The sequence below is a fragment of the Uloborus diversus genome, chromosome 2 (genome assembly GCF_026930045.1).
Source record: "Uloborus diversus isolate 005 chromosome 2, Udiv.v.3.1, whole genome shotgun sequence".
In the NCBI taxonomy this organism is placed as follows: Eukaryota; Metazoa; Arthropoda; class Arachnida; order Araneae; family Uloboridae; genus Uloborus; species Uloborus diversus.
This window is the reverse complement of record NC_072732.1, coordinates 18,631,671-18,651,203: the sequence shown is the minus strand read 5'-3', so window position 1 is coordinate 18,651,203 and position 19,533 is coordinate 18,631,671. Positions and strand designations below refer to the sequence as shown.

At 32.2% G+C, this 19,533-nt stretch overlaps 1 protein-coding gene across 3 annotated transcripts in view; it reads right to left on the bottom strand.

Moving 5' to 3' along the window:
- The window catches only part of LOC129217763 (V-type proton ATPase subunit H-like), a 76,163-nt gene that overhangs the window by 36,751 nt on the left and 19,879 nt on the right, over window positions 1-19,533 (bottom strand). For all 3 annotated transcript variants that reach the window (XM_054852106.1, XM_054852107.1, XM_054852105.1), the window contains exons 2-7: window positions 17,401-17,482; window positions 14,850-15,042; window positions 9,327-9,446; window positions 5,621-5,725; window positions 5,238-5,335; window positions 2,908-3,015 (exon numbers count right to left, since the gene is read on the bottom strand). In XM_054852106.1, coding sequence (XP_054708081.1) covers window positions 2,908-3,015; window positions 5,238-5,335; window positions 5,621-5,725; window positions 9,327-9,446; window positions 14,850-15,042; window positions 17,401-17,482 — 706 coding nt within the window. The remainder of the gene's footprint in view (window positions 1-2,907; window positions 3,016-5,237; window positions 5,336-5,620; window positions 5,726-9,326; window positions 9,447-14,849; window positions 15,043-17,400; window positions 17,483-19,533) is intronic.

Below are 19,533 nucleotides of genomic sequence, written 5' to 3'. Positions count from 1 at the left end.
TGTACACAACCCAATTTCAAATGATTTCATTAGTTGTCGAAAAAAATCTTTACTTTAGTAACAAACAACATTGAAATGCAAAAACAATTATTAATTTCAGAATATATATGTCTATGGTTTTAGAATAAAAGAGTTTTAAAGTCTAAAAAAAAACCCTTCGTGTAATCTGAAGTGACAGTGAATAACACCATGGCAAAAAAAAAAAAATTTGGTTTGTTTTCAGTCAGAATTCAATTTTAGCTATTAAATTAAAAACGCCAAGATATAACTTTTAAGATTTTTTCAGCATTAATTTTATTTTTTTAAAGAGATTTTTTCTTGAAATTGTGATGTCAGTATGTTAATTACTTTAAGACAATGAGTAAAGGCAAGGGAGCTAAGTCATTAATGACGGCTTCCTCTTTGCCTGTAGGGTTGTTTATTTTACGTAGCATGGAATGCGTGAAAGAAAAATTCAAGTTAGGTAAAATAAACAACTTTACAGACACAGAAGCAATTTAGGAAGCTCATCCTAAGATTGAATACTTAGAGCTTGATTTAAAAAAAAAAATGCACAAATATGCGGCACTCTATAATTGCACCTCATTAATTTTACTTTTTCAAACAAATAATTGGCGGAAATTCGTGGGGAATCAAAGTAATTTTGAAAGGAAAAAAAAATATTTTTTTTCCTCATTTGATCAGTTTTCCCTGACTTTTTGTTATTTTTTCAAAATTCCCTGATATTTCCCTGAGTGATAAAGTTCCCTGATCTGTCACCACCCTGTAATAGGATAAGTAAAACAATATGTTGTTATTAAAAACTAACAGGCAAAGGCAGTGAAGTTAATTAACAATTTAGCAAATGCTAGCAAATACTTTTGTTGATTTAGTCAAAATAATTAATAGTACCTCCACATTATGTATTAATCTTGTCAAGAAATCCCCAACCCCCCAAAAAAAAGCGTTTATGCATCCAAAATCGCGAAAACTGAGGGAGATAATTAAAAGTAATTCATCTAAACTAATTAAAAGTAATTCATCTAAACTAGCACTTAAAAATAATAACCTAATTTTCATATTAGGATGAACTTCTAAATTAATAAGAATTAAAGAACTTATCAACTGCCTATTTAAAAACAAAAAGAGCTTTAAGTATTTGTAGTTTCTTACTTAAATAAGAATCTAAAGTTGGAGCAAATTCAGACAAATAGGTTATATATTTTTGGTACGTAAAAACTGTCCAAACTTCATACTAACTTCATACTCAATGCTGTGCAATGCAAGTAAAAACAAGAAGAGTTAAAAACTCAGAAAAATAGCCGTTTTTAAGAGTATCAAAGCAGCTGCTTGCCCTATTTTTAACTCTTTTTATCACTTTTACTCAAGTTACCTAACTTTAATACTCATCCTTGGTCATAAAAAGTGATGGCCTTTTTTTGAAATATTCTATACTTTTATTGCTTTAGTGGTTTGTAATTGTACCTAATTGCATGAACATAGCTGATGGTTTCATTCCAATTTATACTAAATAATACTTGAAATTTATTATATGTATTTTTCTAAGTATATCATTCTACACATTGTTAAAAGTCTACTAATTATTATTTTAAATCCTTCTACGTACACATAAGTTTAATTCTAGATTTTTAAAAAAAGTACCCCTATGTATGCTTTAGTTATTTCTATTTCTTAAAGAAAAGAAAAAAAAACTAATTACAGGGAAACCTGTGTAAGTTGACCACTTGCGGTTCACTACTTTATTCATACTTGCCAACCTTGGAAGGGAAAAAAACAGGAGATTTTACTAGAGGTATATAGGTGATTCACCATCAACATATCCTCGCTACAGAATTATTAAATTATGCTTTTAAATAACATGAATACTGAATTTAAAGTGATATGGGGATTTTTGCAGATATAAGCAAATTGGTAGCAGCAAGAAAAATATACTGCAAAGGAAAAACTAAATAATAAGGACTGAATTTGCTTAAAGTTTTGTACATTCTCCAGTCTCTACCAGAAAAGTACCTACAAAAATTTAATTACTAAAATCCGAAAAAAAAAAAAGAAAGGAAATCAATATATAATGAAAATACAATATAAAATAAGTAGGTAATAGGGTAGCACACACACATGTTAAAATAACTTCAAACATTAAAAATAATTGAAATAATTTCAAGATGCAAAAAGATTGAAATCTGCTGCAATTATCGGCGAAACACGTGCTTTGTTGAACATGCAAATGTGGAACGCTTCTAAAAAATTTATTTTTACTAAATGAGTTATTAATTGGAAAAATTCCTATTTCCTGACATTGGTAGACTAGAAAAGGGCGCCATCTATAGAGAAGAAAGTGAAACTTTTAATGATTGACTGAAAAAACCACAAAAAAGGGAGAAAATCGTAAAAAACGGGAAATTGGGAGATGGAAACAAAAAACGGGAGTCTCCCGTTAAAAACAGTAGAGTTAGTAAGTATGTTTATTGGTCAACTTAAACAGGTGGTCAACTTACATAGGTTGGTTTATAAGGTAATGGCTACTTTCGTGTCTGATAAAAGTGATCAACTTAGACAGGTGGTCAACTTACAAGGGTGGTCAACTTCACAGGTTTTACTGTATCTTTTTTAGATGCTGGCTATGCAGTATATTTTTTTTTTTTTTTGTAATATTTCATTGCAACTCCTCAGGGATCAACTTGTTCAGATTCTGAGGTGTTACATGTCATACTGCAGTGGTTTTGTTTTTTCGTTTAGCATTTAAGTTGCAAGTCAAAATAAAAATGAGATGTAAAAAAGGGAGTAGAATAATGTGGAGTTACTATAAGCTTTTAGGTGTCTGACTTAGTATTTTGTTTGTGTTAAATTATTTTATTGTTTAGTTCAGTTTTTCAAACATCCAGCAAAGATTATTTGAAAGACACTCACTTGTGCATTCTTTCAGCTAAAGTTTCATTGAAAGTCATGACCCAAATACAAAAGATCAGCTGATATTGGATTTGGTAATTGCCTTTCCCAGCTAACACTGTCACAAGCCTGAAATGATAGTTACAAATTTCCATTAATAATGTGGTTAATTTAAATTCAGTGTCTTAAATATTTTTAACGACATACAAGCAAACATAAAATTATTGAATGGGAAATTGAAACTAAAAGCATAGTTATTCAATGTTATACTTTAGGGGAGGTCCCCTTGTCCCTAATTAAGTTAATCTTATATTTTGGTAAATGCAGTATTTGAACAAGAAGATTGAATTCTTCTCTATTAGAACTAGCGATTCAAGTTCTAATACAGCCAACTATTAGCTAGAAAAACAAGAAACTTTTGAAAGCTTCATATCAGGGTTGGGTTTTGGACTGTCCAAAACTGGTTTAGGACAGGACAGGTGGTTTTTACCGTCCAAAACTGTCTAAAACTGTCCAAAAGTGTCCAAAACTGTCTTAAACTGTCCAAAACTATGCTACAGGTGTTATCTAATCAATTCGTATTTACTGCAATATTTGTAATGCATAATTATAGATAACAATGAGGTTTAATTAATGAATATTTGGTAATATTTTTATCCAAAATGTTAATTAAAAATATTTTACTTAAAAAAATTGCCAATAACTACTACATAAAAACTTTCTTATGTAACAGTTGGTAGAGTTATGAAAGGAAATTCACAACACAACCAAGACAACTAATTTCAGTTCCATTTATAACTCAAAGGAATATTACAAAATGTGCAATATTTAGGAGCCAAAGAAAAAAAAAATTTAAACGTTTTTTCAAATAAGTTTTACATGACGGTTTAACGAAAATTATTTTTTAAATCATAGATGAAAAAACAAGAAATTGATGATGAAACACTTATGTTATAAAACTAGTGCTATTCTTTTTTTGTTCATATTTTTAATATAATACATTCTGTAACTATAAAAATTTTTTTGTAATTTATTGCATTTAAGTCAGTTATAGCACCATATTTTGAACACTTTCTTTTGCATACATGCATAAATGATGAAAAATTTGGTTTGTGGAAAATAAAACAACTCCTGCATGCAAATTGAAATTTTTATTGTAGAATTTAATTTCTATGTAACTAGATTAAAATCAGCTACATAAATAAGTTACATATATATATATATATATATATATATATATATATATATTCTGTTTTTGATATTTTCTCACAAAATCTCAAAAAGTAGTTTTGGACACAATGGTTTTGAACAGGATGATAAAAACCCTGCTTTTATTTGCCCACCTGCATAAACATAGGGAAATTTGGTTACTAATATAAAAAAGCTAAATAAAATCATGCATACAAATTGAAATTTTAGTCAAGAATTCAACTTCTATATAACTAGTTTTAAATCAGCTGCATAAATAAGTTGAATGTTCTCATTGAATAAATGTTATATCTAAAACATTACTTTGATACATTTTATTCTGTTTTTGATGTTTTCTAACAGAATACAATTTTTCTAAAAATATAGTTTTGGACACTTTTGGACAGTTTTGGACACAAGGGTTTTGGACAGGACGGTAAAAACCAGGGTTTTTACCGTGGTTTTTACCGTAGTGTCCAAAACCTTGCCAACCCTGCTTCATATCAATCAACCAATCCTGTTAAGAATAACTATATTTTGAGGGCAGTTGATAAGATTACATGACAATTTTGGTCTGCCAAAAGTCAGTTTCATAAACTGAAGTTCTAAAAGACTGTATGCACATTGCACAACAATTATTTGGTCAAAAGGATTTACTGTTTATTTTTAATATAAATAATAAATAGAAATTTGAGGGCTCATTGAGGCTGGTCTTAATCAATTTATCAATCTCCAACAAAGATCAAGAGCCTTCTTATAAAACTGTTAGCCTCATCTTGATTCAAAATAAAGCATCAACCAAATTGTGCCCTATAGTTTTAAAACTTTTGATATTGTACCTTCGTACAATTAAACTTATTTTGTATTTAACAGCACAACCAGATTTTCAGATACAAAGAAGTTGTAACCCCTGTTTAAAGTAATTTAGTTAAGAGAAATTTTGCCTTCTATCCACCAAAGTAAAAAAGAAGTAAAGTGACCTGTACTGCAACAAACAATAAATATTCAATATATAATCAGTGGTTTAAAAACACTTTAACTCAATATAACACGTCAGTCATTTGCTATTTCCTAAAAGAACAACTTTGTTTTTAATCCTTAAAACAGAAATTAAACATTTCAAATCTGTCAATTCATTAAATCATGAAATAGTTTTCACTCACTTAGATATTCCATCAACAGTTACAAAAGCCAGCCTATATTCATCAATACGAAGCATCATCTGCAAACACCGTGCAACTGACTGAATGTACTCATTGTTCTGCAAAAGAAAATAATCGCAACTTTAAATTTTCAATAGTTAAATATGTTCATTTACCTAGCTTTTTTGTAAAAGAAACTATACATAACAAAGTATTGCATACATCAACAGTTATCAAAATTCAAAAAGGAAAAATGCAACGGCAAAATTTTAAAGAACATCACAGTTCAACAGTAATCTTAACCTTCATAGTACAAAAATTTTAAACTAAATCATTAACTGCTTTGTAAAAAAAAACTTTGTCACATTTTAAAGCAAATAAGGAAGTGCAGAAAGAAATCTTACTGGCTGTCTTAGCTGATCCTTAAGCCAAGAGAGGTATAAATTAAGATCAGCACCATCCATCAACTCCTTGCTCCAACAGGCCAGCTTGGCAATGATCCGGCTTGTCTACATAGTAAAACAAACTCTGAGGCACCCAGGAATAAGATTCTGCATACAGTACAGTAAATACACATGCTTAAAGAGGCAAAAAAAAAAAAAACGTTGTATTTTTGAGGTTATTGAAGAAATATTCCTGCCCACTGCTTATTTCTAGGAAATAATCTAGCCACATTAATGAATGCATGAAAAGCGATTGAAAAATCTATGTGCTAAATTATAAATGGATTTGAAGTTGTAGATTTTGAATAGGCTATTTTACGGTGATTTAAAAAAATGAGCCAAAAAGGTTGCCCACAAAGGATGTCACACTTTGAGCGGGAGAGAGATGTCAAATTTAAAGTTTTTGACAAAGGGGAGGGAGAGGGTAGTAAGAAGTGTGACATCATGCATTTCTTATGACAATATGTTTACATACTATAATGGGACATGTGACGAGAAGAGGAAGTAAGGCGAAGTGTAACTTTGGTGATAGGGAGGGACGAGGGGGTGAAGTATAACGGAAAAAGTGCAACGTCATTTGTGAACAGCTCTAAAGAGGTAAAACCATAGACTAATAATAATGAGTAGACCGAGCTTTCTCATTCTTGCTGATGAAGAAAATTGGTTCATAGATATATCATGTGACTGGTGGAAGGGCTTGGCGAAGACTTTGGCAGCATGGTTGCTAGATGGCAGCATTATCTATAGTTTGGCACTCGACATGTATTTTAAGACAATGTGTTTTCATTAAAAAAAACTTCCAGGTGCAGAGATTGAACTGTTTTTCTTTTAGTTATGCATTATTTTGACATTAGTAATAGTTTTTGATCAGTTTTCAGAAACTTTTATTTCATTTGGAGCTGTCAGCGTTGGCGTGAACGAAATGGCGTAAACGTTTTGCGTTAACGCAAAAATGTACTAATCGGTATCTTAAATTGAAACTGTAGGTAAAAATCTTACCGTTTGCCGATTCTTCTTGGTCGTTTGCATCTTTTATTGCTTAGAGAGTTATTGAAATTGACTAAAGAAAATGCACAATACTATCTAAACGAAAAACTCACTATATTAACAAAATATTTACAACTTAGAATAACAAATTTACAAATCGGACTCCATAAAAGATCATTCTTCCGTGTTCTATCAATTCTATTTATTTTATTTCTCGCTGGCGTTGATCGTCTGCTACGATTAACGCCCGCTGTTGCTAGGATATCCACCAGTCACATGGTTTGGTTTATGAGCAGCAAAAGGGTTGCCATAGCTCGGTCTACTCTTATTATTAGTCTATGGGTAAAACAGTCTACTTTCATGCAAGGGCGCCCATATGCAAAATTTTAAGGGGAGCTCAGATATTTTCCCCCATGATTTAGCTGGATATTTTCCCCGTACAGATTAGAGTTATTAAAGCTTGACATTTTCAATAACTTATTCATTAATGGATGGAGAAGAAATGTTTTTAAAATAGTACTAAAAGCTAGGAAATTTAATTTTTATGGGGGGGCCCTCCTGCCCCCCTATATGGGCGCCCATGCTTTCATGCACACAAGGCGGGCGTCTCAATCAACAAGTAATACCTACGTAAGTGGGTTGTTCTTGGATTTACCTCTTTCAGCTGCCATTAGCCAGAAACTAGTATCTTCTATAGTTTATCAACCAGATATGAAGTATAAACTGTCAGAAAGCTTAGAGTAAATGTGGATCTCTAGACTGCAGTTGAGTCTTTCTATAGGTGCAAAAATGCTCAACACACAATAATTCCTGTGCCCAAGTTGTTACAATGTTACCCTACAGTCCCTTATACCTACCACTAGCTATTGAACCCACAATGACTAAGTAATGAGTGACCATGAAAATCATTTACTACATGAATTATTTAACAACTTTTGTGCTACCAAACACATCAAACGAAATTAATGGAATGATAACGAGCTAAAGAAGATTATGACTTTTCAGGGTGAACCTCTAGGAGCTTCCAGCATTCTCCTCTGCAACTGCACATACCAGGAATGTACATGAATTTGTTTTGGGAATGGACCAATCCAAATATAATGAGAATTTCAAAATTTAAGATTGAAAATATTGAAGCCCTTATTCACAATGAATCGTTTCAAATTCATTTCAAGAGAAGTCCGAGCCCCTTTGGCTTCCCCCTTAAATACACCCTTGACAGATCATACATTTTCAACTCAAATACAATAATAGTAAGTTCACTTACGGCTGTCACCATATATAATAACAAACCACTCTGGAAAACTATTACTTTTTTAATTTTTACATTAACTATTTATTACCTACTTACAGCATCATTTTCAAAAAAGCAAAATCGGTACTCTGTCTAAAATAACAATGCAATAAATTTGTTTATTTTTAACCGACTTCAAAAAGGAGGCGGTTATCAGTTCGTACCGTATGTATGTTTTTTTTTTTGTTTGTCCACTCATAGCGTCTCACCTAGTGGACCGATTTTGATGATTCTTCTTTTAATGGATAGGGGATGGCTCAACTTAGGTCCCATTACTTTGTTTGACCATATTTGTTCTATAGAAAAAAAGTTATGGTCAAAAAACAGTAAATTTCATGCAATTTCCCTATTAAATGATTAAACATAAAACCCATTGTTTCAACAATTTGGTGCCATACAACAATAATATTAATAGTAATTGTGGTGATAATTTTGAATGGAGGCTTCTCTGAAGCAAGCATCAAGTTTCTTCAGTGTCATTGCTCTATAGTGGGGTAAACCTAAAGTGGAAGCGAGGTTTATGCAGTGATTAGGATCTGCTTAGCCTTCACAATGCTACTAGGTTAGGTTTGTTTCAGCTATAGTAGTATTTTTATCGTTATCAAGTATGCCAATAACAGATGATTTGGGCTGAGTAAGGAGATACAGGATTGCACAAAAAGCAACTATGCTGTGAAATGTAAATTAGTTAGGGAAAACGTAATATTTAAATGGTTATAATTAAATTAACACACAAATGAATTCCAGCAAGGAACAAAGATAAATTTTTATTGTCAATCTCTTAAAGTTTAAGGCGTGTTTTTATTTTTTTTAGTATGGAGCATTTTTATGAAAAAAATAAGGTAAAGTTTCGTTATGGTAACTTCTTAATACTTCTGAAATACATTTACACTAAAAAGAATAAAATAAAAAAATTTTGAAAAAAAAAATAGAACCGACTTCAAAATTGCTCTAAAAAGTGAAAAATAATTTTATTCTTTAAACACCATCGATAATACTTTTAAACATAATTTTTGAAGTTGGCACAAAAACTATCGATAAAATCATTCACAGCCATAACTCAGTTACAACTATAAATTAAATCAGGCCCAGTTTCTTCACTACCACATGCATTACGCATCGATGACAGCATATTTGAGTAACGATATAAATGTTTCGTTCCTAACTTTGGATGATTTTTTGATAACAATATGAACGAAGCATGGTTACAATGGATATTAATTTTTGTTTTTGCGCCAACTTCAAAAAATTCTGTTTAAAAGTATTATCGATGGTGTTTAAAGAATAAAATTATTTTTCACTTTTTAGAGCAATTTTGAAGTCGATTCTATTTTTTTTTTTTTTTTTTTCAAAATTTTTTTATTGAGTTATAAACTATGCAGTTACCATGTTCATAATGAAGCCATCAGGTCTCGTCAGTAAAGTCAAGAAGGGGCTCCAGATTGAATCACTTTTCTTTTTAGTATGCTTGGTGGGCTTAAACAATTCGACCCGAGACTTGTCCTCCTGAAATGCAGACCGTACTTAATTAACTTAGAAGAAAGAATGAACAAATGGATGCTCTTTCATGATTACAGAGCACTACAATGAAGCCTTTTGTATCAGAAAGCAATGAATACATCTTTAATGTAGCAAAACTTTTCACCACTGGAGTCATGGACCCCTAATTGAAGGGGCCAGGGGATACAGCAACAATGGAGCAAGGAAGAAGAGAAGAGGCCTGTGGTGCAAAAAAACTAGATTATAACTGCACCTATTTCTAGGATTGACAAAAGTGTAAAAAAGCCTGTGGCATGATGTGGCCTGGGGGTGCTAAAACCAGGGCTGGGGAGTCAGAAGGAAAATGACGAGTCCGACTCCTGGATTTTGAAACGTCCCACTCCGACTCCAAATTTTTTAAAATTGTATTTTTCAATTCCCTCTCTCCCTTCAGGAGAAAGGGGAAAACCTCTAAACAGGGATTAAAATATTAATTCCTTTTTATGAAAATTTTGCATTTTTTTTTGTAAACCCAAGACGCACACAACGTTAGAAATTCAATTTAAAAATCAAATTTTTCAATAGTTACGAGTTTAAAAATGAGCTGACTTAAAAATCCCTTTAAAAAAATTGAAAAGGATTACCTATAATTTGCCCCTCCTTTAATATTTAACAAATAGATATTGATCAAATCGTGTGCTTTCAATTTTTCAAAGTAGTAATTTGAGAGGAAAAAAGCTTTTTTTTTCCAAGTCCAAGTTCGTGAGAGGGGGTGGTTTGCCCCGGGTGACACCCATGTGGTAGGTGACACCGAAAGTAGATTTCAGAGTTTATAAAAAGTATAAATACTTTAATTCTGAAAATGTTCCCTATTATATTTTAAATTATATTTCATCAATAAAATTTCAACGAAAATAGGGCACATACGCGCCAGGAACAAAGTTTACACAAAATGTGGTGGTATACAGATTTGTACGAATAGTTTTTTCTATACCTATATTTCTTTTTTAATTTTATTAATTAAAGATCTTTCTTTAATTTAAATTTTATTGGCTACTTTAGAATTACCTTAATATGAAGATTTTAAGATTAACTGCAATTATTGAGTATTGTAATCAAGAAATCATTTTTACTTATTTTGTTCCATACTTTTTAGTGAGAACCATACTTATAGAAGTAGTCTTAATAAAGAAAAAAAACATTAGATTATTTCATCGGATCTTTTGTATTCCTGCTTTCGCGCCAGAACTTATTTGAATTTGTCGATCACTCTCAAAAGTTTCCACCTGAGGTACGGGCCCCGACTTACTGTTGTTACGTTCCTTTTACTATTTTATAACTGAGATCGAACAAAACACTATATTTTTATTTGAAAGTGATTACTTGAAAATGTTAGGCAACAAAACCAATTTTGTTGACAGTTGCTATATATTAGTTAAGTTAAAAAGCAAGCAAACTAGGGAACGGCTACAGAAAGTTCGATAAGCACTCAAGCTAGCTGATTGCCATAATAGTAGTTATTTTTTCATTAGTAGCTTTTTATACATGTAATCGAACCAACTGGTAGTAGTCAGTTTTTAAAAAATACAATGAGAGTCAGTAAAAATGAAAGACAAAAAGAAGCCCGAAGTCGGAGTCGACATGTTTTCTAACGACTCCGACTCCACAGTCCTGGCTAAAACAAATCTGTGAGCCAAAGGTTAGTTTTCTAAAGAGAACTTTTATCTAAATGAACCAAGCGGCTACAAATTTGACTTATTTCATCTCAAAAATTGGCAGAAAATTTGCAGAAAAGTACAGAAGGTGGTGAATAAGTCATGATTTGGGTTTCCTTTCCTTCATATCGGAAAACAGAAGTACAGTGAACTCTCTAATCCGAACACTCATGGGACAGAACAAAAGTGTTCAGATTATGAGGGTGTTCACTAATAAATGGAGACTGGAAATATATGTATTCTTTTGCGTTAATAGACTGCATTCAGTACTTTTCCTAGTAAATTGCACCAGTTACTGAGATAGACGTGCTGAATTTTGGATTGGTGGCAAGTGTAATTAATGCCTAATCCAACTCAGCAGGGCCTAAATTCTTGAATTTCTTTATCTTTTTAACTTGAAAGGTTTTACATAACACTCAAGTATAAAATATTGCAATACAGCTGTTAGTGCAATATCTAGAAAAAGAGTAATTTTTAGCCTACATTTGAATTGTGTATCTGCACGCAAGGTACCGTTATCATTCAATTGTTCAGTTTCTGGACGATTCTCAGTCGCATATTGCTTGAAAGTAGTCCCACTTTTTAGGTCTTGAATACTATTTGATACAATGGTAGGATTTTTGAAATATAGATCAGTGGCATAAAGGCTTATATTGCTCAGCTGAATGGTTTTATGTGATGGACCACTAGCCAGGAAAAGAATTTTCCTTCTTCTCTTTAGTTCAGAGAGGTCAGCTTATGTTAAGTCTTTGGAGTTTTCGCCCAGACCATCAAAATGTGTTCATAATATTTGGGTCTTCACATTAGGGAATGTTCAGATAGAGAGAGTCACTGCAGGTTTTTTCTTTTTTTTGGAAGGATGCTAAATGCTGAAAGATATGTCGAAGTACAAAAAACTACCTTCTAATAGTGATTAATAATTTTCTTCATTAGAAAAATATTTTTCAGCATAAAAAGTTCCCAATCACACTGAGATATATGAAAGAATTATTACGTTCAAACTGCATCTGCGCTTGTAAAAATGTTAAATGTATGAGATGCCAGGGTTTCACTGTATTTACAAAGTGGCAATGAAAACTGAGGAGACATAGTCATTATTAATTGAGATTTGTTTTTTTTTTTTTTTTTTGTTTCCACAGTGGGGCTGTGTGTGTTGCCGAATAAATTCAAAGCCAAACGGATAACCAAGGAATCTTTTACGTGCCACATAATCATACGACATGTGCACCAATTATTTTCGGCATCTTCAAAATAGAGATATTTTTTAAAAACATTTTGACATTTATATTATTTTGCATTTTAACACTAGAAAGACGGAGGCGGTCATTTTGACCGCAAACGATTTTCAAACACTCATATTTGCTGCGTTTTAATTTCAAACTCGTTTCCCTTTATTGACTTTTCTTAACTATTTATTAAGATCTCACAAAAGTAAATTTTATTTCTCTAGGCCCATTACTACAGTCGCTATAAGTGTTTATACCTAGAAAGACTGACGGCGGTCACTTTGACCGCTGTTATTTAGGCTTCCGGTTTTGTTCACTTTTCTCTTATCAGATATGTGCACTATGGATTTTTTGTTAGTTGTCAGGGTGAATAGCATTCTTTTGTAATTAGTGGGTTTGAGTAGCATCTGCTGGTCAGGTGCAGTTCTTTGAACCATTAGGAAAATGCGAAACACCTGTTAGTCACTTGCTTCTTTTTTTTTTCTGCTAGCAGGGGCAAAGTTGAGAAAGGTGACTTTGAAAAGCATGGGATCGGACACATATTCTTTTAGCTTTGAAAAGGGATTAATTTATAACAGGTGGATTCTAAAGACTTCTGCTGGAATTATTTTGAGCACTAAAACATGTGTTTGGCGTCAAACATGAGAGAAAAAACAAAAACGATATCAAATGAAATAATGCGGAAATAAAACTATGACTATTTATTCTGATTGCAAAAAAAAAAAAAAAAATGCGGCTCATATCCATGGAAAGTGATAAAGATGATTATTTGTAAATATTGTAAAGAAGAGTAATGTAAGTATATTACGATATTTATGCATTTAAGAAATGAATCACATGAATAGTTGAAAATACTTGTTAGTGATTACTTGCTTAGAAAAAGTAATCTATTTTGTACAAATTTAATCTTCTGCAATATCATTTACTTACTGTATATATGCTTTTCAGATGATAGAACATAAAATTAAATGAAAAAAAAAAAGCTGTCTCATACTAATTTACAGGTTATATTATGATTAAATTGTTAAATGGATATATGATGCATCAAAACAAATCTTTTCTATGATTAAAAATCCCGAAAATAAATCATTTTCACAATTTTAAGTACAGCGGTCAAAATGACCGCTGCTAGTCTTTCTAGGTATACGGAAAACTTCGTCTTTCTAGTGTTAAGTTATTTTACCAGGAGCTTTAAAGTTTAAAGACAGTTTTTTTTCTTCAAAATCATATTTCTATAGCATAAAGTTGTGAAACTGAAATAAAAGAGTTAGTGCATGCTTAAAAAAAAAAAAAAACTTGATTCCACCTGCATTAAATTAATAGTTTGGACTCCAGACCCAGATGATGTAGACAAACACTTGAAGGCCATTTGTGGGAAATTTTCAAAATTTGAAGACAATTTTTGATTTTTTTTAAACAAATTATGCATTATTAAATTTTTTTCGCCTAGCAACAAATATTTGTTGCTAATTTTAAGGTTCCCTCAAGTAGTAATACCGAAACATGTGCAAATATTACTGAAAAAAAAAATTTTCATTTGTGTAGTGGTACTCCACTCATTTTCAAGATTACATTTTAGCTGCTAACTGCTATATAAGCCAGGAGGTGGCAGAGTTTCTTTCTTTCTTTTTTTTTTTTTTGAAGAAAACTGAAAACTGCCAAATTTGCACTACATACTGTATACAGGCCCGTGTCCAAGATTTCATAAAGGGAGGGGTTGAAACTTTTTACCTATGTAACTTACGTTGTCAAAGGAAAACTAACTACGCGTGTTGAATAGTTCATTTTAGTTCGATAACTAGGCTTTTTATTACACGTTTTGCGTTTTATTTTTTTTTAAATGAAATCTTATTCGCACAGTTGAACATTTTGCAAAAGCACACATATTTCTTTTATGCCACCTAATTCTAGTTTCTTTTTTTTCTCTTTTGTTTTTCCATCAAATAACATTGAACAGGAATTTAATGAAAGTAAAAATTTTATTTAAAAAAATTGCTGTTTCGCATAGAAATATTTTTCTAATGTGTGAAAACTAATTCATCCAACACTAAAGGCGTACCAAAAAAAAAAAAAAAAAAACAGTAAGCAAAGTAACTATTTTCCCTGCCCCTAAGTTTTTTTTTTGGGGGGGGGGGGGCTACGTCATTGTCTAATATTCTTTTAAATAATTTTCCCCCTGCATGCTACAGCATTGCCGGACTCTCCAACCATTCCATTTTTTCAAGCACTTAGAAGCGAAGGTGCTTAGGAATCCTACAATTGAGGAAAATGTTAATTGTTAAAGTTGGGAAAATATTAAAGAGGGTGAATACTGTATCAGAGTTTAAGTCTAAAATTAATTAAAACTTAAAATACGTTTTGGAAAATCGTTTAATGATTCATTGATTTTTTTTTTTTCAATGGGAGGGGTTTAACCCCTAAAACCCTCCCCTTGGACACGGCTCTGACTGTATATGATAACAAGGTGATTATTTTGCAGAAGCACTCACTTGTAGCATGTCATCAATCATGATGAGAATGTATTGCAGGGTCTGATCTTTGGAAATGTGGCCAAGAAGGCTGAGAAATGTTTTCGAGCACTGGTGTCCCTGGGCTTCAAGAATGGCGTCGCGGGATTTCTTGTCCCTTGCTTTGTCAAAAGCAATAATAAAGTTGTAGTCATCTTGAGTAATCATATTGCTCCTGAAATACACATTAAAATAAATCTTACAAATAATAATTGAAATATAATTTGATTCCACACCTTAATCGTTTTACAGTTGCCAACTACGAATCTAGGAAACAGAACAAAATACCGTTGCAACTAAGCTTCCAGTAAAAGCATTAGAATATTTTAAATACACCACGTTTAAAAAGCCTTGGTTGGAGATCAAATCACTAGAAAGGATATATTACATGCGTGCATTTGGAAAGGTTGCTTGCTCGATGTTAACTTTTTCAGATTGATTGCATCTTTCCTTTCTCTTTTTTTCTTTAATTCTTTTTTTTTTAAATGAAGAAAAACATAAACAGAAGAAAACCCAAAATCTGGGCCAAGTCTTATCAGAAAAAATGTCTACTTATTTTTTTGTATTACAATATGTTGGCATAGTAATTTACCTAAAAAAGTTTCATCAGCATCATTATTGGACAGCTAAACAGGTTCCACAAAATATGTAACAATTGCAACAATTTCAACGTCTAGATGTTCTGTTTTGCGAAAATGAAAATAAAGGCCTATTGGAAAGCAACCAATTGCTTGAGTGTCCTGGTTACTTAAATACTAGAAAGATGAGCTTTCTCAGTTAGTATATATAAACTGTAAGATAATATTTTTTACAAAACTCAAGCACGACGTCTGAAGACCCGAGAAATGTTGCAGAATGAAATATACATTTAAAACATGACAAATCTTACCTTAATAATTATCAAAATAATTCTTTAAAATGTAAAGAATTTAAAATTGCAAATTTGGAGAGAACGTACATCCCATTACATGTGATTCGGGATTACGAGGAACTTTTCTTTCAATGCAAAAGAAAGCTTAAGGGTGAAAAGATTGTCGGATGTCTTTTCATCCAGAAGCTTATCATTTTTTAATGGATAGAGAGATTTTTCGTAACCCTGAAACACGTTAGGCAGTGCAACATTGCACGATTTAACACTAATATTTTCTTTTACTTTACTGTACAAAGGTATTTCTTTTGATGAAAAACAATTAAGTTAACAAACCTATCTTAAAATAAATAGAACATTATAAATATTTACATATTACGTATTGAAATTCCCTACGTATAATAAAGCCACACAAAGCGTTTTATAAAAATTTCAAATTTTAAGATAAATACATAGGTTAAGCAACAACATGGCTAGCAAGTTTTTGACAGTTATTGATTTTATCTACCTTTGACTAGTTTTCACTGTCTTATCAAACAGCTTTAGACAACAATTTTCAAAAACCAGAAATTCTGCACCAAAAAAGTCAATTTTGTACATGATAACAATTTCAGTTTACAATTCAGCATATTTTTCATTTGATTTAAAATAAGATATCATTAGAGATTAATTGATAATATGAATGGAATGTGATTTTTGACAAATTTCGTTTTTTTATCAGATTAAGACAATTTTTGACGTTAAAAAGCTACTTACTCTGATTCATAAACAGTTCACAGAAAAACATTTTTAATTTTCATGACAGGAATGCAATTTACAATGCATATTTCACTAAAAAATTATTTTAGTGAAATATGACAGATATGAATGTGAGTAGTCTTTCTCCACTAAAGAACATTTAGTGATGTAATAGGGAAGTTGCAACCTATTAAATGTTCATATTTTGGCTATTGGATATTGTTAATTGACCCTCAAAACTAAAAAATTCATCATCGCCCGAATTTTAAAACACCGTGGTTGATTTTTAATGAATTTTTAAAAATCCACGCGCAAAAGTGCGCGCTTCTGAAACGTCACGAGCCTACGTCACAGGGCGCGAATGTGCAGCCTTCCGCCGAAGATCCCTTGTTTTCGCTAGGAACATTTTGAGCGCGCTGATATTTTTATTTTTTAGAAATTCAATAATCCTTTTGAACACACTATGGAGACCGGATTCGTTAAAGCAAAAATCTAAATAATCTTCCTCATGTAACATCAATGATGATATTCCAATATTTCCGAGAGGATGAGAGGTTTAATGTTCCAGAAACGCGAGGAGTTAAATGCGAGGAGATAAGCCTTTTACGTTTCGTCTTCGAAGTCGAATACGTGCCCTTCAGCTTCTCCCCTATCGGAAGAGCGCATGACGTCACTTCCTATGCCATTTGACGTCACAAGCGCTTGAACTTTAAAAATTAATTTTAAAAAAACTACTTATCGTATCGCGAAAATACTTTCATGTATGATGTTCATACATGTTTTTCTATCATATAAAAATAAAATTGAAAAATCGAAAAATTCCCGATTAAGGAGGGATGCAGGGGGGGAGGCAACTGCCCCCCCCCCCTTCTCAGACTGCACCACTTGGTGAGCATTTAAAAATTCAAATTGAAATGATACACTTACTGACGGTAAGACATCCAGTTGACCATATGGGATCGAATTTCATTAGCTCGCTGCTGTAGGGTACCAGTGGCATCTAGAATACCTGGAAAATATAGAAACATTAAATATACATGCATATGCAGTTTACGTTCGTTATAACGACCCCTGTCGTCCAAACGAAATCGGTCGTTATAACGTATTGCAAGTTGTTAAGTCATTTTTGAACATGCAGGAATAATTTCTCATAGTTATGCTTCATTTTAGAAGATACAATCAAGAAACTAACAAAATAATTTTTTAAAAATTGCGTGAGTTTCTTTCGCTTTTTAAAAATTTTATGCTGCAATTGTAGAAGCTTTCCACTTTTTTTAGACTTTTTCCATATGTCTATCATTTGTGGACGATTTTTATTATTTCTTTTACCCTATACCAAAAAAATAATTCTTTTACATGAACATATTTTTACCTTTAGAAACATATAATGTTAAAATATTAGTTTTCGAATAGTTAGTTAGTCTTGAGATTAGAACAAAATTTTAAACTTAATTTTGACGTTATATTGGAATGAACGGTTCAGTTTGTATGCTCTAATGGACAGTAAAATAATATTGCATCTATGGAGTTGGAAACGGGACTTCATGCATCAGTCGCTATAATGGAAAGGTCGCAGTAATAGGAGGTCATTATATAGAGCGTTGAGAGTATATATATACAGTCGAGTCCTGATTGTCCGAGTTAATGTGGACCATGACTAACTCGGATAAAGTGAAGAGTATTAAGAAAGAAAAGAAAAAGAGTAGGCATAACAAACCCACTTAATGGAAGAGCAATTTGCCAAGAAAAATTATTCTAATAAGCGGGATATTCCTTTATCCAGGATGAGATCCTTACGACATTTCAACCAAATTTCATCCGAGAAAGCATTTCAAATCGCATGAACCATAATAGGGTACCTTAACCACTTTTACCCATATTTAATCAACAAAAAATTTAATATTTAATAGGAGTACATGAAATACATTAAAATTTAGGAACTAGATGAAAATGAGCTTAATTTATTGTAAAATGTACATATTTCTCAGTTTTCGAAAAATTATTTATAATGTTACTCATTTATTTGTCGCCAAAGAAGTCCGATATTTTAGACTGCTTACTGCTCTGTGAATGCATCAAGTCCGTGGATTTTCTACAGCATTTGGTTTTTGTTTCCAAGAAACGTCTTAAATTACTACAAGCGTTATTAACTTCAACAAGGGAAGGAGCCTTAGGGATGACACATCCTTCTTCAAATTCATCTTCCTCAACTTCACTATAATCAATTAGAAGGTTTGGTTAAAAAAAAGGATAGCTTTCTCTTCATCTTAGTCATCTCATTGTCAAAAGACACCAACCAGTTTTGAAAGATATTGCCTGTCACCCAGGCTTTGGAGTTTGCTTTGTACTTGACTGGAAGAGATTTTACACCTCTAAAATATTGCAGGTTTTCGATTAATTACGAAAAGAGGTATTTTGTGGCTGCTACAGTATAAAACAGTGAGTTTGTCTTTCGGGATTTTGCCTCAACAACTTTTTCACCTTTAATACACAAAGCCCCATCAGGCATTGCTTTGTAGTAGTGCTGTTTCGTCACAATTATATGTACGCGAAGGACTTTAGTCTTTTAATAACGAAGGCAACACATCACTTGTCCAAGAATTCGCAACGGCTTCGTCAGCATCACTAGCTTCTCCACAAATTTTCTTGGAGTAAATTTGGTTTTTTTCTTTCCATCTGCTGAGCCAACCATTTGTTGCTTTAAAATCAGTTATACTCATCTGCTTTGCTAAAGCTTTTAGAATTAGCAATAGTCCAATAACAGGAACGATACAAGCCCCTTTCTCAGCAAACCAGTAAAAGAGAACATCTTCCACTTCTGGTTCTGTTCCAGCAGTCGCGGCGCTAGGCGTCGGCGACTGCCGACGGCCTCGCGCAGATAGGGCCTCGCAAAATTCTCAGAAGTAAATTCTCAAAAGTTTTAAGAAATTTCCATGTTTTCAATTGAAGCTCTTATTAAATGCAATAGACACAAAAAGTAATCAAAATAGTGCGTGCAACGGAGACTGCAGAGTCAGCCTTAGCAAATGCGGGGCCCAACTCTGTCGCGGCCTGAATTAA